At 50.8% G+C, this 27,863-nt stretch overlaps 1 protein-coding gene across 3 annotated transcripts; it reads right to left on the minus strand.

Annotated features, from left to right (window-relative positions):
• On the minus strand, positions 1-27,390 carry PYROXD2 (pyridine nucleotide-disulphide oxidoreductase domain 2). Of its 3 annotated transcripts, XM_025991672.2 has the most exons (16): positions 27,181-27,390; positions 23,006-23,025; positions 20,335-20,428; positions 20,177-20,250; positions 14,704-14,859; positions 12,332-12,485; positions 10,479-10,540; positions 10,283-10,380; positions 8,104-8,245; positions 7,539-7,673; positions 6,176-6,248; positions 5,806-5,962; positions 3,505-3,659; positions 2,695-2,801; positions 1,059-1,179; positions 1-290 (listed from the first exon to the last, which is right to left on the minus strand). In XM_025991672.2, the coding sequence occupies exons 1-16, from the start codon at positions 27,305-27,307 to the stop codon at positions 220-222; spliced, it is 1,746 nt and encodes a 581-aa protein (XP_025847457.2). In that variant the 5' UTR covers positions 27,308-27,390; the 3' UTR covers positions 1-219. The 3 variants fall into 3 exon arrangements, with proteins under 3 accessions (XP_025847457.2, XP_072595838.1, XP_025847464.2); XM_072739737.1 differs by lacking the exon at positions 27,181-27,390 and having other exon boundaries at positions 20,335-20,494; XM_025991679.2 differs by lacking the exon at positions 27,181-27,390 and having other exon boundaries at positions 20,335-20,539.
• Between the last annotated feature and the right edge of the window lie 473 nt (positions 27,391-27,863).

Genomic DNA, 27,863 nt, shown 5'->3' on the forward strand with positions numbered 1-27,863 from the left:
TATCTATACAAAACACTGTTTTTAATAAAACAAAACCAATTCATCCAAGTCATGGGTGCAAGGTTAACAAGTATCAAATGTAACCTGTATGGTTCTTCTAAAACAGTGGCTTGAGCACGAGGGCTTGTCTGCCTCCAGCCATATCCTGGGAAGCTGACCCAAAGGGGACTTAAAATCTCCAGGATGGATTCTTATTCCTGGGTCAGAGTTGGCTCAGGGTCACATGCTCTTGAGGTCTCTGAAGACAACGTGAGCTGCATTGCGTCCAGGGGCTCCCATGACGCCTCCTCCTGGAAGGGAACTGCCCATGAATCTAAGCTGTGCTCACAACCCTCCCCAGGGAGCAGACAGGGCCAGGGCTGATGGAGAAGTCAGCAACGAAGCAGAGCATGGGTGCCTGCAGGGTGGTGCTTGGACCATGGGCATCAGAAGCCCCTGGGATGACCATTGAGACAATTTCTGAGCTCGCCCCCAGGCTTCTTCCCTCAGAGCTCTGGGCAGGGGGCCCGGGGCACAGTCCAAGCAAGTGCTCCCCTCAGTCTGGAAGTCAAGGTGCTAGATGGCGAAACTCAACTGTGAAACTAAAGCACCAGACTCAGGGTTTGAGGGAGAAGCTGTGGAAGTACAGACCTCTCTGGGACGTGTCCACAGGGAACGGCAGCCTTGGCGAGGTCAGTTAGGCTTGGAATAGATGCCAGGAAGAATTTTTAAATTGAGAAATGTAACATTATACCAACTCTTACTGGTCTAAAATCTGGAGCGGGGATTCAGGGACGTAGGTCCCTCTGAGCCCAGAGTTGGCATTTGGAGAGCCGCCTCTGGGACCTATTCTCAGACCTGGCGAGGGGGAGGTGTGAGCTCCCCCAGGGTGGAGGGGGCGGCCAGCTGGCAGAGGACCCCGCTGCTCTGCTCCTTCCCCGCATGCTCAGAAGCCAGAATGTGGGGGATGGCCCGTTCTCCTGGGAGTTCCCTGCTCCCCTCCCTCTCTCCCCACCTCCCTCACTGCTGGGCCCAGCCCTCCCCACAGCTGCACCTGGGAAGGGGCCCTGGGCACTCACCCGGGTGGGTGCCGCTTCCACAGAGGTACAAGCCCTGGAGAGGACAGCGGTAGCCGGAGTGCAGGGGCGTGGGGCGGGCGAAGTAGAGCTGGTCCAGGGTCATGGCACAGTGGAAGATGTTCTGCGGGAGGCAGGGCCGCAGTGGTTAACATAGGAGTGCCAGGGTCTTACCGCCTCTGTGCATTCCTTCCCCTCCCCCTCTCCCAGGAAGGTTCTTCTTCCAGCATGTTTTCTTGCACTCTTAAGAAGCAGGAAAGGGAGAGGAAGAGAGAGAACAGGTACATGTCCTTGGGTGGGGAAGAGAATTTTCCAGAGGCAGTTTTCAGGAAAAAGGAAAGGTGAGGAAAACCTTCAGAGTGTGAGGAAAAGGGAGATTTTGAGGATTTTGCCGAGGACAATAAATCCTCTTCACTGTGGTTGAAAAATGGAGGATTTGACTTATCTTGGCAGCCAGCTCACATTTCCTTGGCCAAGACACCCACTCGAGCCTGGGCCCCGAGGTGGGGATTGGGGGGGAGGGTCCATGCCCTAGCAGAGTCACAGGAGATGGCAGGAGGCAAGGTGCAAGGGACTCGAGGTGGGTTCTGCTCCCCTGGCCTGGGTCTGAGCAGCCAGAAAGTGGGGGACAAGGGCCAGGGGGAAGGTCAGACTTATGATGTAGGTCTGGACAAGGAGACCAACACCTCCTGGACATCACCACAGGGACAACCTTCCAGCTAACCCTCTCAGGGTGTCCCAAGCTGAGCTGCTCTCTCCCGCCTTCCCCACCTCAGTGTGCAGCTTCCCACCTGGGCTGGAGGGACTCTTCCCTTCACCTCTGCCCTGACCTCTGCTTGCACCTTGTACCGAGACCTCTCAGTTTTGCCTGCCCCACCTTCCCATATCCCCCACTCCGTTCCCTCCCCACTGCCTGGTCTCTTGCCCTCTATTTCGGGGCTAGCGCTGTCCAATAAAAACATCACATGAGCCACATATGCAATTTTTATTTTCTAGGAGCTACATTAAAATTTAAAAAGAAACTGGTGAAATGAACGTCAATAATGTATAAAATAATATTTTATTTAACCTAATAGATCTGAAATGCTATCATTTTAACATGCAATCAATATAGAAATTATTAATGAGATGTGGTTACATTTTTTTTTTTTTCATCCTAAGCCTCTGCCGGCTGGGGGGCATTTTGCACATGCAGTTTGGCCTCATCCCACTGAAGCCACCAAGAGCCACATGAAGCTGATGCCAGGTGTATGAGCCTGGCCTCCTAACTGGTCCCTCTGCCTCCAGTCTCAGTGAGGTTTTGATAAATCAGAGAGGCAAGTCCAAGGACATGCTGCCTTAAGAGGGGAGCTCCCTCTGAAGAAAGCCAGCTGGGAGAGGTAGCAATGCATGTCCAGACAGGGGTGCCACAGCCCTGGTGACCCGCTCAGCAGGCACCAGCTCTCCTATCTGATCTCATTCCTCCGTGCTCCCTAGGTCAGACCACTTTTCTGTCCCCTCTCTACCGTTGTCTCTGCACCATGCTCCCTTCCTGGTACAGGCTGAGTGTGGAGGGGCAAGAGAATGCCAGGGGGGCATTCCAAGGGGTTGGGGTCGCAGGGAGAAGGATGTGATGAGGAACCCCTGGTCTTATACTCACGCCTCCGGGAAGCCCAAAGATTCTCTCTAAATCAGGTGGTGTGAGGATGTCCCTGCCCACCACGGAGCCCTTGAAGCCAGGGGCGTAGGCCTCGATGCAGTCGGACACTGTGCACCAAACAGTGGAAAAACAAGATGCCGTGAGGAAGATGAGGAGGTGCTCTGATTGTACAACTTGGCAAACACAAAAATTCATTAAACTACACACTTAAAATCTATTTATTTTACCAAATGTAAATCATATCTCAATAAGCAATACATAAAAACAGTCTATGGGCAAGTAAATAATTCATCACAAAGGCCTATGGGTCCACCCTCTTTCCCACCTGCTCACCCCAACCCTAAATACAGTTACTTGTATTCCATGAATATGCAGAGCTTTCTGCACCTTGTTGTTTTGCTCAAGTTGTTTCTTTGCTTAGAATGCCCACTGCTGCCTGGCCAACTCCTCTTCATCCTTTAAAACCCAGCTCAAATGTCCCTTCCTTTGGAAAGCTCTCCTTGTCTCTCTGGCAAATGGCTTCCTCCTTTGGTTCACGTAGTATGCTGTATCGTAAGATCCCCCAAATCCCAACTGGACAGTGAGCAGCTTAAGGACAGGAACTGTGCCTTTTAGGCTTTCTTAGCCCAGTGCCTGGCCCCAGCAGGCATTCGCTGTGCTGACCTAGGTTCCGTGGGGGTACTTCTCTCCCTCTGGCACAGGACTTAACCAGCCTTAATCCTGAATAGGGCACTCAGGAGGGAGGGGCCCACGGGGTGGGGGAGCGTGGCCAGCTGTCACTGTGGAGACAGGACAGTCTGTCCTCTTTACCTTTGTCTGCATAAGCGTTTCTCTCCTGCTCATCCCACACCTTGCCTCTGGCCAGCGAGTAGGGAGTGTACTGAGTGAAGAGGGAGACCACATGGCAGCCGGGGGGAGCCAGGGTGGGGTCCAGCGAGGAAGGGATGCAGAGCTCAATCATAGGCCTGCACGGGGGAGGAGAGAGGGTTGGGTGTCAGGGGATGGGAGCCCCTCCAAAGTGACAGGGGCAAAATGAAGGAAGGCCTAAGGTGAAATGATGGGGTGTCTGGGAGGCTGTGGCAGTTGCTCGCCTGGTGGATGGTACTACCCTAAAGGAGCTCCCAGCCCCTCGACACACCCTTTGTTGCCATTGCCGCAGGATCTCAGGTCCCACTTAGCCTCCCTCTAAATGCATGCCTGTCCCCATAACCCCCACCACAGCCTGTACTCTGACAGGTCTCAGGGCCCAGCAGACAGCACACATGAGGGAAGGGGCCAGGCCCAGGGCAGCAGGAGCTCAGGTGGCCAAATGTCAACCCAGGCTGCCCCTATCTGCCTACCTTTCCCGGAGCAGCCTGGGCAACACAGAGCTGCTGAGGCTGCAGCTACCCTACAGAACCCCAATCTGTTTCCTACCCTTCCCCTGCTTACAATGCTCTGTCCGCTTGGAGCACATTTTCCCTCTAATCTCTAAATATGAGCACCTTCAAGGCCACATGAAATGCCCTTTCTCCCTGCATCCCTCACTTGCAATGTACCCTCTGAACTTGGATGTTCTGCAGGCATCTCTAAAGCAACTTGTCCAAACCCGAATGCCTAAAGCCTGCTCCTCCACCCCCCCCACACACCAGGTTCCCCTTTATTATAAAGACAAACACCATCTTCCGGTGGCACCTCTTTTGCTCACACCCCACTTCCTGTCCAATAGCAAATGCTGCCAGCTTCATCTTAAAATACCCAGTATCTGGCCACTTCTCGTCACTTCCACCATCCCGACCCTGGTCCAGGCCACCATCTTCTGATCCTTGGATTCTACAATAGTAACCAATCGCAACAAGTGCCTTTTTTTTTTTTTTTTGTTTCCAAACAGTGGCCAGAGTGGTCTTTCCAAAATCTAAGTTAGGCTTAGCACAGACTTTCCAGGAGTAAAAGCCAGGAGTGGCTGACAGGGCCCAGCTGCAGCTCTGAGGACCCCCTGCCACAACTCCCCCCTCCCAGGTTCTTTCTCCAGCCTCTCTGGCTATATCCCTGTACCTGCAACACAGCAGCTCACTCGTACCCTAGGGCCTTTGCACCTGACTTCTCTTCTGCCTGGATGTTCTTCCTCAGAAATTTATAAGGCCTGTATTCTCACTTCCCTTGGGTCTCAGCTCAAACACCTTGCTGTCAGAGATGCCTTTCTTTCCTGACCTTCTTATAAAGACTAGTGAACCATCACCCCGATCTATCTTTCTCCGTACTATCAGTGCATGTTTTTTCATTGTCTTGCCTTCTACCATAGAAGGTCTACCATGAACGGAGGGCAGGACATGTGACTTTGCTTGCTGCTCTGTGCCCAGATCCCTGTACTAAGCCTGAGGGACTAAGCCCCACAGAGTAGCGGCTCCAAAATATTTATAAATAAAGAATGGACATTGCCTTCTACCCTTCTCCCAGGCACACATCCTCTTCACCTCGTGCTATAAATGTCTGTGTGCCTGCCCTGTGGTAAGCTTTGTGTCTGTTTCATGCCCCTGCCCGACCCCCAAATCCCCTAACCCATACTCAATAAAGAGGCCCACACAGAACAGATTTTCAACAAGCTTTGGTGGACAATTGACAGCATGGAGAGATACTTGCTTCTGAAACACCCCTGCCTGTTCCCAGAAGGAGGTACAGCTGGGATGGGAGGTAGGAGATGTTTTTAGAAGCTTTGCACAAAGGCGGCTTATCAGAGACAGAATATAGAGCAGGGGCATCGGAGTGCCCTCTGATGGGCTGCTGAGTCAGAGAAACCCTTTTTCTTCCAGAAAGCATTTCCTTCAATTCCTCCCAAATGCCAGGGATGTTCTCTCTGTAATTCTTTGACCCCTCTGCTAATCTGTGACACTTGGCTGCACTGTGCCCTATTCTTTACTCCTTACCTGCACTGACGCACAGATTTATCATCTGGGATGTACTTCCTATCCTCAGAACTTAAGTGTGGATTTAGGCAAATCTAAGACACTGAAGGCTTAACACCAGGAGGAAGAGGCCATCTTTCCTGTGTCTAGACAGTTACCCCTTCCCCTCAAGCCCAAGTATGTAAGAGTGTCTCGGGGGGGGGGGGTGCAAACCCTAGGGCCCACCCACCTGTGGGAAGGCAGGCCATCCATGGCATCTTCAAAAGCCTGGTGGAGGAGGAGTGTGTCTTCACAGTTCAGGTGGATGGAGCACTGGTGATGGGGCAGTGGCTGGCCCCCTGGAGCATTGGGGGCCGCCAGGAAGTCAGGCAGCCTGTCGACAGCCACTGAGGGAGCAAAGAGGAGGGTGAGGGCCCAAAGGCCCTCAGCCTCCAGGATCCTCCTTCTCTACCTATCACCCTGCTCACTCAAGTGGTGGATTAGAAAGAAAAAGTATGGTGGGGGTGGGTGGGCGCCCTTACGGAGTTTCTCCCAAACTGGGAGATTTCTCACTCAGATAATGTCAAAAGAGATAGCTCTGCAATGTGTGTGCCTCTTACCATTGATCTTGGTAACAGGTGACTTGGTGTCTAGCCCGGAGATTCTCTCCACGAACTCCTTAGGAAGCCATTCCTGGAAGAAGTTTCCATGAAAAGGCCTGGGAATGGTGGAGGCCTGAAGGGGCCTGCCTTCTTCTTTTGTTCAGGATGGTCCTTCAATCCCTACTGCCAGAATCCTTTCCACTCTTCAGAGCTCAGCCAAAGCACCCCCTCTGTGAAGCCCTCCTGGATCCCCTCCAGCTCATCACTAACCATTTTTTTCCTTTGAACTCTGCCAGAGCAAATGTAAATGGCCCAGACCAACTCTTACTTTGGCTATGGCCAGTGGACTGAAGGCCCCTTTTCTCCTCTGGTCTGTAAACTCTTGGAGATCTTGATTATCTCAGAATTGTCTTGACAAGATACTTTTGAACTGATGTTTGTTGAATTTTCTTAGTGGAATCACTAGGAAAAAAATGGTGCCTTGTCCCCCAGAACAGTTCGAAGAATGTTTGGGAGCTCCATACACATATCGTATCTTTTGGTGACATGGAAGGTATGAATGGTTGTAAAAACTGCCCCTAATCCTCATCCCTCCCTGTATGCACACACCTTCATAACATCCTCTCACAGTGGCTCTGGGCTTGGGACAGGGGAACGTTAGCAAGTAGGATGCAAAAAGAATCCCAAAAACCACCTGCCTAAGTGAGTTTGCTCACTTTTGCCCTTGCCAGACCCTGAAAACATGCCTGGACTTATCATACCTCAGGATGAAAGACACACAGAGCAGAGCTAGTCAGCCTGTTCATTCCAGCAGAAACTGTCTTGGTCTAGCCACGGCCAGCCAACCTGGGCACATGAGCGAGGCCAGCCACGAAGAGCAGGGCCCACTAGTTGACCCACAGCTGATGGAAGGTGCACGAGCAAGCCCAGGTCAGCTGAACTCAGCCAAGTTCCACTGAATTCTCCAGTTCAGTATTTCTTATTAAATGCCCAGATGCTGTGTGGTTGTTTCATATGGCATCGATATGGCCATAGATAATTGACACAGATGGTGGAATTAGAGTTGGTTAGAGCAAGAGATCAGGGTAGTAGGATAACTCTGGATTAAAAGTCAGACCTGGGTTCTAGCTCTGGCTCTGCTAATTGCCAGCTGCATGGCCTAGGTCACCTCATTCCCTTGGACCTTTCTCCCCACCAGTGAGGCTTCTTCCCTGTCTGCTACCTGCCTGTTAGAAAAGGGAGAGGACTGGCCTCCCCCAGTGCAGAGACCTGGCACTTGCACCTCCCATCCCCATGTAGTCCTGGGGCCCCTGACCAACACTCCTCCCCACTGCCCCCTGCCGTCTTGGCAGACATCTTGCCTCCAGCCCCCAGGCCTCACCTGTGGTGTCAGCTTCAGGAAGGTGACCTGTGGGGATGCGTTGGACAGCACCACTTTGCTCCTCACCTCCGAGCCATCTTGCAGCACAACTCCTTGGACACGTCCTTCACTGCTCACCAGCACTTTAGCCACTGCCTAGAGCTCACTGGAGTGAGGCCCTGGGAACTCCCCTCCACCCACCCACCCACGATGGAAAATACAGGTTGGATCTTGGGGGATTTCTACTGTCTGGGCTGCTCCTGGGGCTCACAGCTTCCCCAGCCTGAATCCACCTGCTGGGCTCTGTGACAATGTGGCAAAGCCTCAGCCCACCTGCTCCCATGCAGCGGCTAACTCTAATGGGGGCTAGGGGCCAGAGTGCTCAAAGGGGGGTGGTCAGAAGAACTGGGACCTGGTTGACAGATGCTCAGCCATTAACAGGCTCCATAAACTTAGCCTCTTGATTCCAAAGCCCCATTTTGTGCATCAGTAAAATGAGGAAACTTTCGAATTTGACATTTTGTTCTACACTGGGATCCTTGCAAATAGTCAGGGTAAGGGGTATATGTGGGGGGAGGTCACTCACCTTTTCAGTGAAGATGCTTGCTCCATGTGCGGTGGCTGAGCTTGTGATGGCATCAGAGAGAGCACCCATGCCACCCTGGACATAGCCCCAGGCCCCCTGCATCCCCTCCAGACCCCCCATCACGTGATGTAGCAGCACATACCTGAGGACAGATCACTGGGATCACTGGTTGGAGGTGGGATTTAACGTCCCTAGAGTTCTAAGCACAAACAGTCCTTTCTTTCTGGTACCTTTAGCCTCTCCTGCCCCCATACTGCCTTTCCCGTCAGCCTTTAAATGGGCTCTAGGCCCCTGTGAGGGCTTTTTGCCCCATGCCCTACATTCTCTCCCCGTGCAAACATGCCTGCAGGCAGAGCTTAAACACCAACTGAGGTGGCGAGGCCCAAACCCGCAGTTCTAACTCTCTCCTGAGTGCCAGCTACCCCAGATATCCCCCATTTGAGTGTGTTTTTGGCAGGCGGCTTAAACCCATTTCTTTCCCCATTCCCCAATCTGTTTTCCCTTTGTTCTCCCCATCCTACTGATGGCAGCTTCTGTTTCCCATAGAAAGCTGAGGCCCAGTCTCGACTCGCAGCAGTGCCTCCTCCATGCATCAACCCTGCCTCCCAAAGAACTTTTCAATTCTGGCTCCCTGAGGCCTCTTCCCTGGTCCAGGACTCTCCTCCCTTCCTTAAACTTCTGCAGTGGCGTCCTCCTAGTTGGACCACCTCCTCCCACTCTTTCTTCCCTGAAGACCTGGAGCCCGATTGCAAAACCCAGCCAAGTACTGTCAATTCTCTTCTTTGATGCCTTTGCCAGCTCAGCATTGCTCTCAGGGTCATAGCTAGTCTTTGGAAATGGCCCCAGGGCTCTAGCCTCATCCCTCACCATGCTCCCCCTCACAGCCCACATTCCTGCCAAAGTAAACCTCCACATGATCCATGTTTAGCCCCCAGCGTTTGCACATGCTGTTCCTGCAGCCTGGAAGCCCCTTCCTCCCTTGTGTCTACTTAGCTAATTCTTCTTGTCCTGAGAATCTCATATTAAACATCTCTTCCTCATGGAGGTCTCCTCTGATCCTGAACAGCATTACTTTCCTGCTCTACTCCCTTCCCAACCCTCACAGAACTCCACTATTGTCACTTGCTCTGTGTCTACCTCTCCTATGAGGATCTCAGCGCCATTCTCACAATCTAGCCCTGGACCTGGCACAGGTAAGGGTTCCATCAATATTCACTGGAGGAATTAATGGTGAAACAAATTACTTAAAGGCCCACTTCACAAACTGGGCAGTAGCTATGACTCTCGGAGAGCCACAGAAAAAAGGACAGGAGGCCCCAGTGGAAGATCCAAATTGGCTGGTGGATCATAGAGTTGGCCAAGATATGGCAACCACTGCCAACGCTTCCCTCGCCCCTTTTCCATGGCCCTTGGGAATTTGGAACTGGCTTAATGTGTGCTGAAAAACCACTTCCAAGGGTGGTTCTCATCCTTTGAGAGAAAAGCCATGTTGACAGCTTCTAACTGCATCTTCTGATGCACTGGAAATGGACCAACACTTGGCATCATCCTCTATCCCCACACCCACATACACACACGCACCCCTTCCATTCCTGCTCCTACAAGGGGTTTGGTAGTCGTACCACAGGAACAGACTTCACTGTGTCTGGCTGCCCCTTCTTGGATTGGGCTGTCAACACACGCCCTCACAAGGGGAAAGGCGGTGTCCCTTATGAAGGTGTCTGTGCGTGCATGTCCTAGAGCCCAGAGAAAGGATCTGTGGCAGATGGAGGGGGCAATGGAATTTTGTGGGAGGAGAAGAGATAGAAAGAGGAGAGAAAGATAAGAGGGAGAGAGAGAGAAAAAGGAGGAAGACAAGTAGGAGAAAGAGAGCAGAAAGCTGTTCATGTTGAGATATCACAGTGGGAGAGAGGCTTTTCTCCCTGAAGCAGTAGGGAGTAGTGACTGAGAAGGAGGATTTTGGAGGGTCAGCTGGAAATCAGCTCTGCCACCACTAGCTGTGTGACTTTGGGCAAGACCTGCCCCTTCTCTGAACCGTGGCTCTCAGATGTTGCTTTGAGGATCTGATGGGTGCTTGGCTTCGTGCCTGGCTCACTGGGAGAGCTTGGTGAGCAACAGCCGTCAGCACTCTCATTGGGGGATTCACTCCACTCCCAATGCACCCCACCCCTGCACTCACCCACTCCCCGGAGTGTGGGGACTTGTCATGGCTCCAATCACAGCATCCGTGGCCAAAGTGGCTTTTAGAGGCTCAGACTCAAACCACTGATCCAGCACCTGGGACAGCGAAACAGCAGCGAGCAAGGCATAGACGCTTTGGCGGGGAGAGGCCCCCTCACTTGTGGGGTCCAGACTGAGGCTGGGGAGCCCCTCACCTTTATAATTGGAGCTGTGAGGACCTGGTAATACTGGGGCAGCTGGGCTCCCAGTATGCGACCTAAAAGAGGAGACGCATAAAACAAAATGAGTCAGGCAAGACGTAGCCATTCCAATCTTCGATAACTGTTTCTATTTCTTTATCTGTAAAATGGGAGTCATATGTCATATCCCCAAGAGCTCCTGTAAGGATTAAATGGCATATTATAGCATTTGCAAGCTCATGGGCACTGAATAAATTTTGGTTGTTGGAATAATTTTTGGAAAAATGTTAACTTGTACCTTATTCCCTTACTCTGAACTCTGGAAGGCCCATCCCCCAGGAGGTGGCCTGGTTGGCTAGTCCACTGCCCTGATGCTGATTCACACTATCTCAGAAAAGAACTGGGCAGTGAGGACATCCCTGAGGACATGGATAGTGATCTCTAGCTATTGGAGTCCCAGTGCCTGGCTTAGTGTCTAGCATATAGCACTTGCTTAATAAATTTTTTGCATAAGCTTCTTGGACTGGTCATCTCAGAGGCAATATCTACTTTTGGCATTTGTGGTAGATGCTGCTGGCTCTGATCCTTCACCCCTCCCCATATCCACACACTTTTTCCATGCAACTCTGCAGTGCCTCCCACTGTAGCTGGGTTGACCTGCCCTGTTCCTTGATTCAGGGCTCGCCCACATGATTTGCTTTGGCCAATGGAATCTTTACAGATGGGATGCAAATAGTCCCTTGAAGCCGGCCTGCACATCGGTGCTTGCCCTCTATGCTTCTGCCATTGACAGAAGAAGGCCATGCCTAGACCAGCCTGCTGCTTCCAGGAGGAGGATGGGAAGCACCTGGAACAAAGCTAGTCTGACTGATGTGCCCCAGCTGTAAACACACGTGTGAGGCCAGACCAGACTGAACTGTGCAGACACGTGAGAAATAGATGTTTATTTTTACACGCTACTTGGGTTTTGTAGTTGTCTGTTATGCAGCAGTTTTGAATGAGTACCAACTCATCAGCACTTTTCCAGAATACAGAAGCTGACTTGGTTTTCAAAACCTGGAGGAATGGTAGAAAAAAGTAGCATGCTTGGTGAAATGTCCTTTCCCATACCTGTGGCAAACGTCACTAATTCATCATAGAGTTTGTTCTTGCTGAGCCCAAATCTAGCATCCTTCCTGGAAGGATGCTTCACTCTCTTGGCCACTCTTTCTTGTTCTAGCCATGACTATGGTGACAAGACTTCACCAAGCAGGCTTCAATCAGCTTTGCATGATAAAACCCGACAGCATCTCACCTCAGATCTGTGAGATGAACCTTTTCATTTCTTCTCTGAGGCATGCCTGGCACCATGACAGGACACCATGGTGGGTCAACCCACTTGACACCCATGGGTGCACAGCCCAGAAGTTAATGCCCCAGGTGGGAGTTAAGCCCCATGGGGCAATTTCTGACCAGCAGGGGACAGAACCTGATGTATAAACATTTCCTCTTTTTCTCTTGGGAGTGGTCCTCACGTGCACTTCATAGCACTACTCAGGTGGCCCTCCCAGGACCAGCACCTGTCACCTGCAGTGGTGGCCAGCACAGTAGCACACCGTGGGACTGACTCTCTCTCTTTCCAGTTTCACTACTCCTTTCTTTGGGGCCACCCTTCAAGATGAACTCCTGCACACAAGCCTTCGTCTCAGGTTCTACTTTTAGGGTAGCCAGGCTAATACCCACTCACTAGAGTGCTCCGGGCAATCCCTATTTGTGGATGGCAGCTGGCAGGCTTATGAAGGTTCAAGCTCATGTTCTATCATCCAGAAAATGGGTTCAGCTCCTTGAAGGTCACTCATCATGCCCCGATGCCTGCACTTGGGACTCACCTGCCTGCAGCAGGGGTTTGAGTGTGGAGAGCGACTGGAGCCTTTGCCACAGGGAACCCCTCTGGAAGGCCTCCATGTCCACGGGGGCTGCATCCAGCAGAGGATCTATGGCTAAAGCCAACCGATTCATGAATGCCTCATATTTGGGAAAGGCCTGGAACAGAGAGCTCTGAGTCAAGGCCCTGTTGCTTAGAATCCCACAAGCATATCACCCCCACACTCTGTCCTCCAGGCTGCCCTCACGTGGCCTGCTGCTCCTACTGGAGCCTTTGTGGCTTCTCAGGCCTCACACCCAGCCTGGGCCCAGTTTGGCTGTGGTAAATTACTCCCAGATCCAGGTCTGTGAGCTGTTGTCAGCACTAGGGGTGGTTAGAGAGATCCTGAGCAGATGAGCCACCAGGATGGTGGTAGGGACAAGGGCTTATGCCGGCCAAGACCAGTTGTCAGCCACAGAAAACTGGCAAGTATTCTAGGGTGTGGTCTCTGTGATAAACCATAAAACCACTTTAAAGTTTTTTCTCTCTGTGTCGTCTTTCCATATATTATTGGTAAAAGTAACATCTCTTCCCCTGTATTCCAGCATGATGACTGTTTTTTCCTGGTCTGCAAATCTCCTCTGTCCTCTTGACATAAGCAGAAACAGAAGCCCACATCCCTTTGCCCCACAAGTGCAAGTAACAGAATCTATTTCTTTCTCTCTCTCTTTTTTTTTCCAGAATCCATTTCAACAGTGTGGTTAGGACACCCACCTTTTCTTCACTGGGTGGGTGACAGGAGCAGGGATGGATGCCTGTGCCACCGGGGGCCCTACCTCAATCCTCAGCCCCCAGCTTTCAATTTTTGGTTCATTTATACTCATGAATATATCTGTGGAATTTTAATAAGATTACATAAAGAAAAGTTCTGCATTGAAGTATGTTTGAGAAGTCTTGATAAAAACGACCTCAAGCAGCTTTCTCTACATACAGTAGGCCTTCAATGTGACAATGTGAGAAGACAAAGCCAGAAATGGGTTTCCTTATTTTCCACAACAGGATGTGGCCCCTGCCTTCTCCTCCTGTGGTCACTAGCATGCAAGGTCACAGCTACTCTCCTCGGCCCGGGGATGTGGCCTGGTCCTGAATCCTCTCTGGTGCATCTGAGATGGTCAGGGTTTGGAGGGGAGGGTAGAGGCTCTAGTCCCCCACCAGCTGCACAGAAAAGAAGCACTTTAAAAAAGCAAGCTCCCAAGGTGGTTCTGGTCAGCAGCCAGGTTTAGAAGCCACTGGTTGAAGAGACATACTGTGTGTCCGAGGTTCTCTTGGCTTTACCCAACACTAGGTTACAAAAAGCAATTAACCTAGGTCTTCACATTGATTGTATTAACCTAGGTCTTCTTAAGAAAATGTCCTCGCTGAGATATGGGTTCATGCTGTGCCTTCAGCTTGTACCTAGGCCTGGTACAAAAGTATGTCCATGCAAAGAATCTGTATTTGCAAAATCGGTCACACCAGGCCTGTAACACTCTTCAGTGGTCCATGTACACAAGGTCACCCAACAAATTCCTGATACTTCAATCCCGAGGAAAAAATGTGCCTTCTCCATCAGACATATGTACTTCTTTCTATCAGACCTGCATGCCATCATGGACAATTTCTTGCCTTGAGCTGCCAGGGGATTGATGCCAAATCAAATGAATATTTATTACAACTCTCCTGTCCTAAATAACTGATCCAGTTCATTCTATCCTTAATTGTCTCTGATCCTCCCTTCATCCTTCTTTATGGCTTCCATGGGCTTTAATATTGATAACCACCTGGAATTCTTTCCAAAAGCAGGAGAGATGGAAAACACATACAGTGTAAGTACACACCAGTGGATTCCCTTTTGAAATACAGCTGGTGGAGACTGCCTGAACAGTGACCTCATACTGAACACACAGGCTTGAGAGGCTCCATTGTCTACCCATCTTTTTAAAAAGATTGTATTTATTTATTTGAGAGAGAGAGAGACAGAGCATGAGTGGAGGGGGAGAGGCAGAGGGAGAAGCAGACTCCCTGCTGAGCAGGGAGCCTGATTGGGGGCTTAGTCCCAGGACCCTGATATCATTACTTGAGCTGAATGCAGCCACTTAACACACTGGGCCACCCAGATGCCCCCAGTGTCTGCCACCAGTTTTAATCACTATTCTCCATCCCCTTCTCTTCAAAGTACCTAAGATCATGGCTAGCACAGACTGGAGCTTTCCTAGGGCAGGTGGGACAACCCGTCCAAGCTCTCATGGTCTTTGGACAACATGTTCTGGGATAACTCCAACCAGGCCCAATTCCTTTCAAGAGCCACCTACAGGCTGATGAGGGAGGAAGAGATCTGTTGCCAGTCCCTTTTCCTACCTGGGCATCCTTCCGTGAAAACTGGGCAATCTGCTTCTGGTTTTCCGCCATGTCTGTGCCCAGAAGAAGGGACCTGGGCACCTTGCTCCCCATGCTCTCTTCCAGCATTGGGGTGAAGGAGTAGGGGTTTCGAAGATGAAGCCTCAGCCCGTGTTTCTACAGAACACACATAGCATAGCATTTTAAGGGGTCTGTTGACACTTCTCTGATTGTGTTTGTAGCCATTTAGGTACCTGCATACAGTTCCCCAAGGCAGTGGTGCTGCTTCTTATTTTTTAATGTAAGTGTATAAAAAGCATTCTTGCCTAGGCATCCTTTGGCAGGCTATATCATACCACACTACACCACACCATGCTATGCCATGCCATACCACACCACACTATGCCACGTTACACCATGCCACACCACACTACACTACATCACATTACACCATACCATACCATGCTACCCTGTGCCAAGGACTGTACTGGGATTTATAATGATCACCTTACAGCAACTGTAAGTATACTATCCTCATTGTACAAATACAACAACAGAGTCTCAGAGCCGGGAAATAATTTGTCCAAGGTCACCTTGGGAGGTGGATCTAGGTTTCGAAACCACATCCCTGTGACTCCAAAGCTCTGGCTCTCAGCACTAGTCTATAACTGCTCCCACTTCAGAAATAAATAATTAAAATGTAGAAAGACACAATAAAGTAATGGTTATGTGAAAATCCATACTTATAAGGTAGATAAATTATTCACATCAAAAAATTTTATTTACTTTGCAGACTCATTTACTCCAGGGTCACTTTAAATGGAAGTTCCCTCGATGTATTTAAAATATGATTCGATTTACAAATATTTGACTGGCAAACAGAACTTTCCAAGAGTACATCTACTTCTTCAACAGAAGTACAGATAAAACAAAAAGGGGCCTGGGTTATCCTCACAAATAAGACTTACTGTTCCCACTAGAGACATCTTTTTTTTCTGAAACCTCTCTATTGAGGTATGATCGACATACCAAAAGCTGTGTAGATTTAATGTGTTTAACCTGATGAATCTGGCATCTAGAGACTTCTTTCCCAGACACATGGCCAGCTCCCTGCCCTCTGTGACTGCTCTGCTCGCATATCACCTGAGCAGCAAGGCTTCCCTTACCACCCAGCACTTCCCGCCCCCTCGGCCTGCTTTCTTTGTCTCTGAAGCACTCACTGCCACCTGGTTAACTGCATGCTTAGTCTTCCTGTCTCTCTCAGGTAGAATGTCCGTTCTGTGAGCGCAGGGGCACAGTCCCTTTGCTCAGCGCTATTATCTCCAGCACCTAGATGTACTGCAGTTAATATGCATTCTGTTGATTGAATAAATGAATGCCATGTTGCAAACCGGGTACATGTCCAGAGACAAACAAGATCTGTGAGTAGAAGTTCTAGAAAACACAAGGAAACAAAAAGAGCCCTCTCCAACAATTACAACCAAAATTTCCCCAAGTCAGAGATATTCCAGATGGCGGGATCACTATGGGTGGAGCATGCTGTGGAGGTGAATCCAAACATTGGTAGGGGTTTGGGCTGGGAGACCTCCAGGATCCTTTCTTACACTAAGACGTGGAAATGTCTTTGATCCAAGCGTTGGTTTCTCTCAGGTTAGTAAACTCTTACTCACCCAAGAAGTATCCTTGGTTCCTCTTTCTTCTTTCCTCTCATCCCATCCGTCACCAGTCTCACTGACCAGCCTCCAGAAGTTGTGTGCGCTCCTCTCTATCACCACTGCCCCTCAGCCCAAGTCGCCATCTTGTAAACCACCGCAGCTGCTGCCTCACTGGTCTCCTTGAGACCACAGCTGCTTCTACCACATTCCACACCACCCAACAGGTGGACTGACCTGTTTGTGAAGTCACAAACTCCATCCCTCTACTTCCTCTGCCCCTGGCACTCAGGATAAAATGAAGTCTTCCCTTTGCAGCCTACAAGGTCCTGTCTTGGCTGGCCCTAGTCCCTCTCCCACACCTCTACTGTCCCTCTGCCCATCCCTTACCTACTTTCTTCCACCTTGGACCTGTCCATCTCTACTTCCCTCTGATGGAAACACTCTGCTAAGGTGACCACAAGGCTGGTAACTTCTTAGCACTTGCGTGTCAGCTCAAATGTCACCTCCTCAGGAAAGTTGTCCTCGGTCAGTCTAAGCTAGATCTCTGGTCCCTATCATATTGCCTTGTCTTTCTTTCTTCAGGTAACACATTCCTCTATCCGAAGTCCTCTTACTAAAAGCAGAAGCCTGGCCTCCCTCCCTCACCATGGTATCCCCACAGGCTTCTCCCAGTGTGGGACACAGGGCAGGGACTCAGAAGCAATTACTGAATGAATGAATCAATACTCCACCCGAATAAGGGACCCATGAGTTGTTCAAGTATAACTAATTGAATATGAATAATTTTTTGTATGATTCCAGGACTTTCTTATAAATGGAACCTTTGTCATTCTTGATGGTTTTAATCATGTGGTGTCAGAATAAGAAGAGGGATGTTAAATCACCATTAGATTTGTTAAGATCATGCAGTTCTCCTCTTATAAAAATAAAACTCTTCCTCTGATTCCCACATGAGAGTTCTCAGCATGCACAGCCACTCTGGGTGCAAACTGCTAGGAGGGGACAAGGTGCATATGAGGGACCGGGGGTAAGGGAGATGTGAAAGGTGTGGTGCCCAGGCCCCACTGCAGTCCTGTAGAATCAGCCTTTGGTTCAAGGTTCCTTAGGGTCCCATTCATTTCCCAGGCTGTTCTGATAGACCTGAGAGTTTGAGAGCCTTGCCTTAGGTTTCTGGAAGCAAAGCAGGAGCATAATGATCTGGTTGGGACCCAGAAGATTATTAGTGAGAGTGGGGAGGGAGGACAAAGGGTTGCCACCTGTGTGTGGTCAAGGCTGGCCCAGGGAGAGCTGGACAAGGTGGCTGCTGACTGATGGAGGAGGAGAGATCCCACCAGCGTGGAACTCTGCCAGCCCAGCCTGGATTCCAGCACTTAGTGTGCTGGGGCCACTGCTAAGCAAACCTATTATCTAGCAGACAGAACCAGGGGGTGATCCCATCTGATGCTTTTGTTGGCAGCTGGAAACGGAGGCCCAGAAGACAGACCTTTGGAGGCCCCATGTGGGTAGGGGTACCATCCCCCAGCTAACTGGGGACAGGCCCGTAGTGGCTAGGTCTGAGGGGCAACAGCCAGCCCCGGGTGCCTAGGGAGCTGCTCTGTCTCTCTGGAACCTCAGTTTCTCAACTGCCACACGGAAGTAATAATGCTGGCTGACAACTACAGGGGACTGACCATGCCCAGACGCTGCCCTGATGGTTAGCAAACATATTAATCACAACAACAGCCTTATGAGGTGGGTACTACTCCCATCCCCATCTTGCAGATGAGGCACCGCGAGGCAGCTGATAAGACCGTCAAGCAAGGATTCAAGATGAGCCCGTTGGGTCCCAGAGCCTGTCAGCTCGGCCCTGTCCTCTGCCCAGGTGGGCTGCGTGGACAGCTTCTGTGTGTGACCTCATCCTGGGCAAACTACAATGCGCCAGAATGTGTAAGGCTGAGCAGGACTGTGGTCACAATGCCCGTGGCAGCACACGGTAACTCCAGGACAAGGAGCAGAAGGCAGTGGACCTGGTTCAGGCTGTTATTTCATAGTGTGTGAACTTAACCTCCCAGAACCATGGTTCTGTTGTCAGAAAACGGGAACATTAACTAGTCTCACAGGTGAAGACCAATGGATAGAGCTTTAGAGCTTGTAGTCCAAGTGGTGACACTGGTAAAAGAACTGTTCTTTACTGTTGTTTGGAAATAGAACATTCCCAGAAAGAGTTCAGCTGCCCTCCTATAGATGCCAACCGGCTCATCAGTGTCTTGTTAAATAAGACGCTCCATATGCCATGTGGGATGGTTAGTTCTGTGTAGCATGAAGCAGGACTGTTTCCTCCCTCCATCTGAGCACCATGCTCCTATTAATGCAGCCCAGGGTCAAAGGCCAAGTCATATACTCAATTCAGTGGGGGCAGGGGGGAGGTCCTAGTTAAAGGAATCCAATAACAAACCATTTTCAAATAAGAAAACTTTTTTTAAAAAAATAAAGATAATATTTACATGAAAATTTCTATTCTGTGATCCTGAGTTTTCGTCAGATTTTTCAAAAGGAAGGTCTACCCACAGCCCTCACGTCCAGCCACGTCTGCCACTATGTGTCACTGGCACGTCTGCAAGTTGCCTTCAGCGATAGTTTGGTATGGACTGAAGGCCAGAGATGCTTTCCCAGACTTTGGCTAGACCTTATCAGTTTCCGCCTGGCTGGTGGCTCATTCACTCTCTCTCTCTGTCTCTGTCTCTCTCTCTCAGTAGGCAACAGTGGTTGAACGTCTTATTAATTTTAAACTTTCAATTTAGAGCAAAGTTAATACTAAAATGCTCACAGCTTCAAGCAACATAAATTAATCAGAGAAAGACAATTCTATGATCTCACTCATATGTGGAATTTAAGAAACAAAACAGAGGATCATAGAGGAAGGGAGGGAAAAATAAAACAAGATGAAATCAGAGAGACAAACCATTAGAGACTTAATCATAGGAAACAAACTGAGGGTCACTGGAGGGGAGGAAGGGAGGGAGTAACTGGGTGACGGGCATTAAGGAGGGCAGGTGATGTAATGAGCACTGGGCGTTATGGAAGACTGAGGAATCACTGACCTCTGCCTCTGAAACTAATAACACTCTATATGTTAATTAATTGAATATAAATAAAATGAAATTAAAAATAAAAATAATAAAATGCAAAAAAAGTGCTCACAGCTTCTTATACAGATGACACATAGGACCCTTTTTTCTGAGTGGAGGTGGCAGAGGCACCAAGCAGGGAGAAGCTAGGTGGGCTCTGGGAATGTGGTCACCAAGCTTATAGAAGAGGCAGAGGGGGTGACAGGAATCTGAAAGGATGGGCAGAGTTGGACCACGGGACCCCCGCAAAGCAGCCCAGGGGTCAGAGGAGGTGAAAGTCCCTGGGGTCCAACTTTCTGCTCAGGCCGCCACCTAAGGTATTAGGACCTAAGGTTTGATGAAGGCAGAAATCAGGCTTTTGTCAGAGGCCCAAGGGTTAGGCAGGTGCCCAGCGAGGGCCAGACAAGACGCCAGAAAGTGACGGGGCCAGGCAGAACTGGAACCCCAGTCCCCAGCAAGGCACCAGCTGGTGTTGCATGCGGGAATGTGAGCCTCGCGTTGACAAGGCTTGTTCTTCAAAAGATGTCCAGTTTCCCATTTTAAAGACCCTAGGTAGACTACATAAAACTCATCTGTGGGAATGCACCGAGGAGAGGATGTGGGATAGACAAACCCTTGGATGGAAGAGAGTCTCCAGGTGCAGGAACCACGTGGGTGCAAAATAGGGAGTCTTCCCCCAGGTCAGGAAGCTGGGACTGCCCCCGCCACCCCCCTGGACCACGGATGCTCTACCTTCAGTTCCAGGTCGGTGTAAATCTGTGGCCTCAGCAGGCTGAGGAGGTAGGATGCTCGGGAGAACTTAAACCCTGAAACAGAATCCGATGAAGACAGTCACCAGCGGTCACCAGCAGTCGCCCTCTGCCACCCTCACACCACCTGTCAGGGCTCACCTGGGATGATCTCCTCTGTGACAGCTGCACCCCCTGTCACAGGACGTCTCTCGAAGACTGCTGTGTTCACCCCCAATCTCTGCAGGTACGCGGCCTGGGGGTTGGGCACACGGGGCCCTCCTTTCATCCCTGGGACCGATCTGCCAGCTCAGGGTCCTTGCTACGGGGTTAGCATGCTGCCCCTTGGCTCACGCTGTTCCTGCCTCTGGGAAGGCCATCCCCCTTGCCTCCTCTGTAAATTCCCACTTTCCTGGACTGCTCCTGCCCCTCCACGTCCCAGCAGAAGCTGACCTTCCCTCCTGTGTGGCCTGGGTGGCTGTGTGAAGTCATACTGCACCCTGCCCAGCCCTGCCTGGTGTGCCCATCTCTTCCAGGTGGGGGTGAGCCTCATGCCTCCCCAAGCACCAGGGGGCAGCACGTGAGCTTGGCCTGTGAGCGCTGAACCAGCTGGCCCAGGTTCTGCTGCTCTTCCTCTTTCTGGCAGGCAGCCTCAGTTCCTGAACCGTCTGGCCTCCATCCCCTTGTGTACCAACACCGGGCTCATGATGGCAACACCGGTTAGGCCTGCTTCTCGGGGCTGCTGGGAGGATTCACTCAGCTGCCCCCTGAATGGGACTTGCTGTCCCCAGAACACAGGACTTGCTTCATAGATGAAGCTATGATGACAGCTTCCTTTGGGGGGTGAAAGATACTGCAGGGGTTTTTTTGAATTTTCCCCTAGCACTTCATGGGAAGTCAAGAAGTATGTGTTGAATCGAACTGGCCCTGGGTCTACAGACCTGCCATGCTGGTCCCCCCACTACCACCCCCACCAGGGTAACAACAGAGATGGCGATGCTCAGAAGCCATGCTCCTTTTACAAGCTCACTTGGCAGACACTGTGAGTGAATCACCCTGTTTAATGCATCTCACAACCCTTGAGGTGGGTGCTGTGGTTCTCCCTGTCTCACAGATGAGGAAACAGAGGCCCAGGGAGGTTAACAGCTTGCCTCAGGCTCACCGAGCTCATGAGTACAGGTGTTGGGAATGGAACCCAGTGGTCTGGGCATGATGACTGATGCTCCTGACCCAACCCAGAGAGAGGGAAAAAACAGCAGCCCTGGCACTGGGAAGTGGCCTGGCCCTCTGAGGAACACCGTGTTGTTCTCCCATCAATGCAAACGGCCTCACGGAATGACTGCCTCAGACGAGGATAGTCTGAGACCATGGTAAAACAGGACAGAGCAAGGCCACTTCATAATTTTGTCTGAGTACAAAAACAAGGGCTCTGAGTCACCCACAAAATACTCCCTGCCTCCTGGCTCAGCCAGAGTTAAGTGGCTGCTACTTCCTCACCAGTTAACCCTCCTCTTACTGGGACCCCTCCCAAATAAGATTTATCGAGATGCCCAGTTACAGGGGGGTTTCCTGCTTTCTGATGGTATCCAACCTAGAGCAAAACTCTGCTTCCCTAGACTGTCCCCCAAATCATCCAACCAGAGCTCACATCCTAGAGCAGGTTTTTCCTAACCTCGCTTCCTGAGCATCCTCGAGGTCCTCCAAGGTGTGCACTGTTCGCCCTCCCTGCCTCCCAACCCCCGCCCAGCCCACTGCCAGTCATTGTCTGCCTCCTGCCTCCTGCCTCCTGAACTTCAGGCTGTTCCCCTGGGGGGTCGGGGTCTGTGGCTGAAGGGCACTGACACCAGCCTCCTTTGGGATGGGGACCTCCAGTAATAAGAGTCCCCATCTGTGAGGCTTTGGGTGGCAGGTCCTTGGAGCACATCGTCTGTTCGCCTCACAGCAGCTCTGTGAGAGGGGGTGTTTTGTTCTCATCTCACCCTGGCTCAGGAGCCTAAAGTGACTCACACATAGAAAGTGGCAGAGCTGGGGGACGAACCCATGTTTATATTAACATAAAATCAATGTTTTAAATTACTGATCAGTTGAGTTACATGATGCTCCCCATAAAATGTTCAGGTAAAACTATCATGTCAGGGAGAGAAGCAAGATTTAACACACGTCTCAGAGCCTGCCTTCCCCGACCTTGCCGACTCCTCCTGTTATTGATATTCTAGAGCCGCCACTGCCTCAGGGAAATGTTCCATGTTTGTTTTGTGAACACTGTCTAGCACATACTATGGCCTCATAGGGGTAGGGACCAGAGTTTGAGAAGCACAGCCTTAGGGTAACCCTGCCTGGCTCAGCTTTGGACGTAGGAGCCCGTGGTGTTGGAGGCAGGGCCCTCCCTCCGATAGACTGGCTTCGTGGTCGTCTCTGGGGTACACCTGGGGCTGTGTAGCTGCTGGGTGCTTCAGGTTGGCACATGGTCTGGACCTAGCTGGGGGCATGGGGGCCCCAACCAGCCCCAGATTCCCAGGCTCTAACACATGTCCCCGGCTTTGCCAGTTACATACTTTCCCACCTCTTGATCATCTTGCTTCTGAAAGCCCCCTGACTCTCCCAAAGTCACGGGGAAATGCACATAGAGTAAGAAAAAGAGAGGAAAGGGAGCTCCTGCTCTCCTCCTTGACTACTGCTGATCCCCATTTGATAGCGACGGGTCAGCGCCAGGGAGAGGAGACGAGCCGCCTCCCCGTCTCTCTTGGGGCTGCACCCTGCCCACTTCCTCCCATTCTGGCTAACACCACATATCCAGGGGCCAGTGAAGCGGGACAGAGGGGAAGGTACTCACAGCCACCAGCCCGTTGTGTCCTGCAATGAGACAAGGCAGAGGAGGAAAGCACCAGTGGTCAATGAGCAGACACACTCCTTGGGGAATATGTCACCCATCCCTGTCCCCATGCCCCTGAAGATCCTGGGGAGGTATCAGAAAGTTGGGCATGGGACTCCCCACCTATACCTGGATGTTGCAACAGCATCTAGCTTGATGCCATAAAACACCTGGTCTCTAGGGATTCAGAAAACCCTGTTCCTGCTCCAGCTTGAAAAAAGTCCTGTCACCCTGCCCTGGCCTGTGGTTCCATCTGGAGTGAGGGGTGAGGAGAAATCCACAATCATCAGACAAAGCTATCCATCCCATGAAGCATTGCTGGGCTTCCATAGCTTGGGGACGAGCAAGTGGCTGGGGGAGGGAGCATCACAGTTTACTTGGTGGGAACAGAAGGGAAGCATGGCTGGAAGGCTGGTGCTGGACCTCCTTGTCTGGCATGAAATCACCATCCAGGTGCATGCTGGGCATGTGGACAGCTGCTGACAAACACGGCTTGTTCTCCCCAAATGTGGTGCACGTTAGCACCCAGAAGGCTTTAGTCACATGGTTTTGTCTTTGTCAATCACCAATGTTCTCCAAATAAAATAGGAACAATTCAAAATGAAGTAATTAAACACATACAGCTTCAACGTGTGCTAACGGAGTGCCAGCTGATTGGGTGAATTTATCTATCTTCTATATTAAGTTTCTTGTCAAAAATCTCAGGATTTTTGCCCCTGGGTTAGGTGCCCTAAATTCAGCTTGGGATTCCCTATTCCACACCAGGTCTACTGCTAGTAAGTGCTTCTCCTGCTTTGAGAAGCTTCAGGATCACCTGAGAACTCCTATGAACAATGATTCATAACCCCTCCCTGGAGTCTGCTCAGCAGCGGGCAGGCAGGGACCTGGGATGGATTTCTCCCAAGCCCCCAGGTGATTCGGATGCAGGTGGTCAAGCATGGCCAGTGGGCTGGGAGTGTCTCCTCTGGCCTCACTCTCAGGATACAATGCAGCTGCTTGTGGAGAATCCCTTGTTGGGAAGAGGACAGGCCCTGGTTGTTTTCAGGTAGTGGGGACAGGTCTTGTCTGGAACACTTGGCACGTGTTTCTCCTTGGTGACAGAAGGTCACTCTGAGTCTTCAAAGATGTCAGCAGAAGACTATGTTCTCTGAGCACCAATCTGAACCCAGTGTTCGCTCAAATAAAATGTTCAGCCATTAATTTGACAAACATCCATAAATAGGAGGCAGCAATGACCCACATGACGGATTTCTTCATGGCTGAGCTGACTTTGTTTTATATTTTCCACATAGAGACACCCAGAATTTTAGAGGTCACTGAGCCAACATCTCTTCCATTAAAAGAATCTCTGAAATAGAGTTCTTCAACCCTCTTTGACCATGAGCCACAGGAAGAAGTGTGTTTTACACTATGACCTGGCACACATCCCACATATAAATGTATTTCACAGAAATGAAAGTTTCATGAACTCATATTAACTCACCATGCAATAAGCATATGATGATATATTTGATTATATTTCATTTAAAAAGACTGGTTGATCTACTATTTTTATATACTTTTGAAAAGTTTCTTAATTAAGGTTTAAAAGCTTTGCTGGATGGGATTCATGAGTGGGTTGCAGCCCGCAGTTTGGAAAGGCCTGGTCTCAAATATATACATTAAATTAAAGGCCAACTGTCCCAGGCTCAACCTGGCTCCTGCTATTTACAGGATGTGGCCCTCAGAGAGTCATTCTGGCCAGCCTCGAACTTCATGCTTCTTGCAGTGATGGAGCAAGAATAACCAATAATATATGTAAAGCACCTGACTCTCAGCAGACCCACGATAAATGGTAACTATTTGTTTCTTAAATAGTGCTGATCATAAATCTTGAAAAACTAATAAAGGCTTCCTGGCAACTGGGTCCAGTTCAACCATCACACCTGAGCCCACAGATGCACATGTAGATCTCAAATGACAAAGGTCAATATTCCAACAACCCACGCCCCTCATCCCTCCACCACTCCATCCCCACTCCTGCCGGAGCCCTCTTGGGGCTTCTGGCGATCTCTCCTTTTCCCCTGTGGGGGTCTTAAGCTGCAGGTTCTGATCATCTCCAGCCTCACTCCAGAGATCCTTACAGCCAGGCATGTGGGGATCCCAAGAGAAGCTGCTCTGAACCTGGCTTCTCAAGTGGGGCCTGCAGCCACCTGCATTAGACCCACTCCAAATTCTGGTTGGATGTGCCGACTTTCCCTGAATCCTAATTCCTGGGCTAGGGCCCAGAAACTTCATTTTAACAAGCTTCTTGGGTCATTCTTAGGCATGGTCAAGTGACTAATCAGGGTCATCTTCATGGTGGCTCTCAGAAAATGCCACTGTTCCTTACTTGGTCCCCAAATGCCCTTAATGGGCTTCCCTTAATGCTTAGCAATTAAACTACATCAAGGAAAAACACCTGAGACTCAGACACGTGTGGGCATCACCCAGGCCCCTGGTGACCCAGAGTCAACCCTCCCTTCCAGGAGACAGCAGGGATGCGCTGTCACCAAGGGGAGAAAAGCAGGGGCGGTGGTGGGGAGCTTCCATTTACTGAGCCCAATCAGCGAGGTGTGGAGATGGCATCCCTCCACCCTGGCCAGGAGGTTTGTGACTGTCGTCTAACGCAGCCATTAATAAATTTAGAGTCTATAAACTTACAGTGAAATAAATAAATTGCATTAAAAACAAAGGTAATAAATACTCAAAACTTGTCACTTCCTCATCGTTTTTCCACAATTTACAATGACCTATGCTCTTGCGGTTCTTTACCTCCGAGCACCTGTCAGGGCCTGTGCCTCTCTCCCTAGTGCACGTGCAGCCACCCCACGCTGGCAACTTGATAAAGGCCACAGCTCGCACGAAGGGCACCACGGAAGGCAGCGAATAGTACACCTCAGGGCTTGATGGTATTACTTTGTTGACGGTTCGATATAAGAAAGCGATGGATAAAATGCTAACGATGCAGATGAAACCTGACAATACGCTGTCTGCAGCTGTTTTGCGGCAAACTGCACAAAACCTGGAGAGAATATTCTCCTAGGATGGGAGAAACACAATCTGAGCACAGTTTCTCCCATCACTGAAGGAGCGAAGTTCAGACATGACTCTGTTACCTCACCTCAGTTCTACGCTTTAAAATCCATGCAAACAGCAAATCATGTTCCCGTCAGAGCTAGCCTTATTGGTCAACAGTAACCACAGGTTTGCTGCCAAGTTTAGCAAAAAATCACAGAAATCTGGGGAGAGCCAACTGGCTACCCGGAATTTAGCCAAATAGGATTATGTGTCTTATTTGTAAAATTGTGTGCTACACTTCTTTTGTTTCAGTATTTATCATAAGCCTATGTATATATGTTTGCACACATTTTTCCCTGGAGGGGTGACTGTGGAACATTTACTGGCCACAACTGCTCTTAGAGCACACAAAAATGAAAGGTGGCAGAAAAGAACGCAGCTTTAAAACCGTGATGAGCATCTTCTTTCAATCCTGCCATTGTCTGCCTGAGCCCAGTGAGAGAGAATGCCAGAAGTTGAAATTCGGGCCCCTTCAGAAGTGTCAATGGAAGGCTCTAAGCAGAAAACCCCGTCCAGGGCCTGCGGCCTCCCACAATCACGTGGTGGAATCGGACGCTGTGCCGCCAGGGGGTCAGCAAAGTGCAGCAGGTCCCTGCGTGCCCCAGATATGCAGGACAACGGGGGCTGTCACCCTCCACAGGAATGCAGTAGGATCCCTGTGACTCGGTTCTATTTTTTCCTAGCTCCCCTTTAAGGAACCTTCCAGTTTCCTCTGCGGGGGTGGGTCTCAGTTGTGGTGACCAGAACTCAGAGCACTTGGGGTGGCTGGATCTCATGGGTCTTTCTAACCCTACCATATGCTTTCCAAGAATGTGGTGGCAACTAGCTAATTCTGCAGGGGATACACGGAAACTCCTGAGCTCACCTATTCCTCCCTGGTCATTCTAGAACGGAAGACCCAAGCCTAGGGCAGGCAAGAATCTGCCCCAGACCACACAACAAGGTGATGGCCGAGCCAGCCCCACAAATACCACCCCCAGCCCCCCAGGCTCTGAGCAGGGCTGCCCTCCCCCTCAGCCCTGGCACAGCTCCTGTACCTGCTCCTATCACCACGGCATCGTACTGAGGCTTTAGGCGTCCCCTGGCTTCCCAGTGAGCTCGTCTCCAAGGGGGGCAGGGAGAGGCGGCCAAGGCCCTGCCGAGACCTAGGCCATTCGCAGCCATTTCTGCCCAGTCCGAGGCCAGGAATTTGCTTACAATCAGCTTTTTGTGCTGCCCAGGCAGGGGGAGGGGCAGGGAGCAAACCGGAAGAGAGGAGGAGCTGCAGGCCAGCTGCCGAACTTGGCTTTGGGCCCTAAGCCGAGGACATGCAGCTCCCAGAGTCCACCTAGGGCAGAGTCTCGGGAGTCGCCTGCTCACCAGAGGTGCTGTCACCTCCAGGCCAGAGAGCAGCCACTGTGCTGGCAACTCCAGGGCTCCCACGTGCTGGGTGCTGGGCTGTCCACAGTCCCCACCTCTCACGGAGGCCCCAGAACTCGCATTTCATTTCACGGAAGAGGGGCACTGAGGCTGGGAGAAGGGTTGGGGGAGGTCATGCCGCCAGGGGGTGTGTCGGTGGGGTTCCCTCCCAGGCACTGTCCTGCTTCTCACTAAGGAGCTTAGTGTCCAAGCTGTGCTGGGGGTGACTCCCGAGGAGACACCTCCAGAAGCTGCTCTAGCTCCCCGTCCCTCTGCCTGCAGGACAGTGAGCGGCTCGACCGACACCCCTAGGGTCGCCATG

This window comes from Vulpes vulpes, chromosome 15 (assembly GCF_048418805.1).
Source record: "Vulpes vulpes isolate BD-2025 chromosome 15, VulVul3, whole genome shotgun sequence".
Taxonomy (NCBI): domain Eukaryota; kingdom Metazoa; phylum Chordata; class Mammalia; order Carnivora; family Canidae; genus Vulpes; species Vulpes vulpes.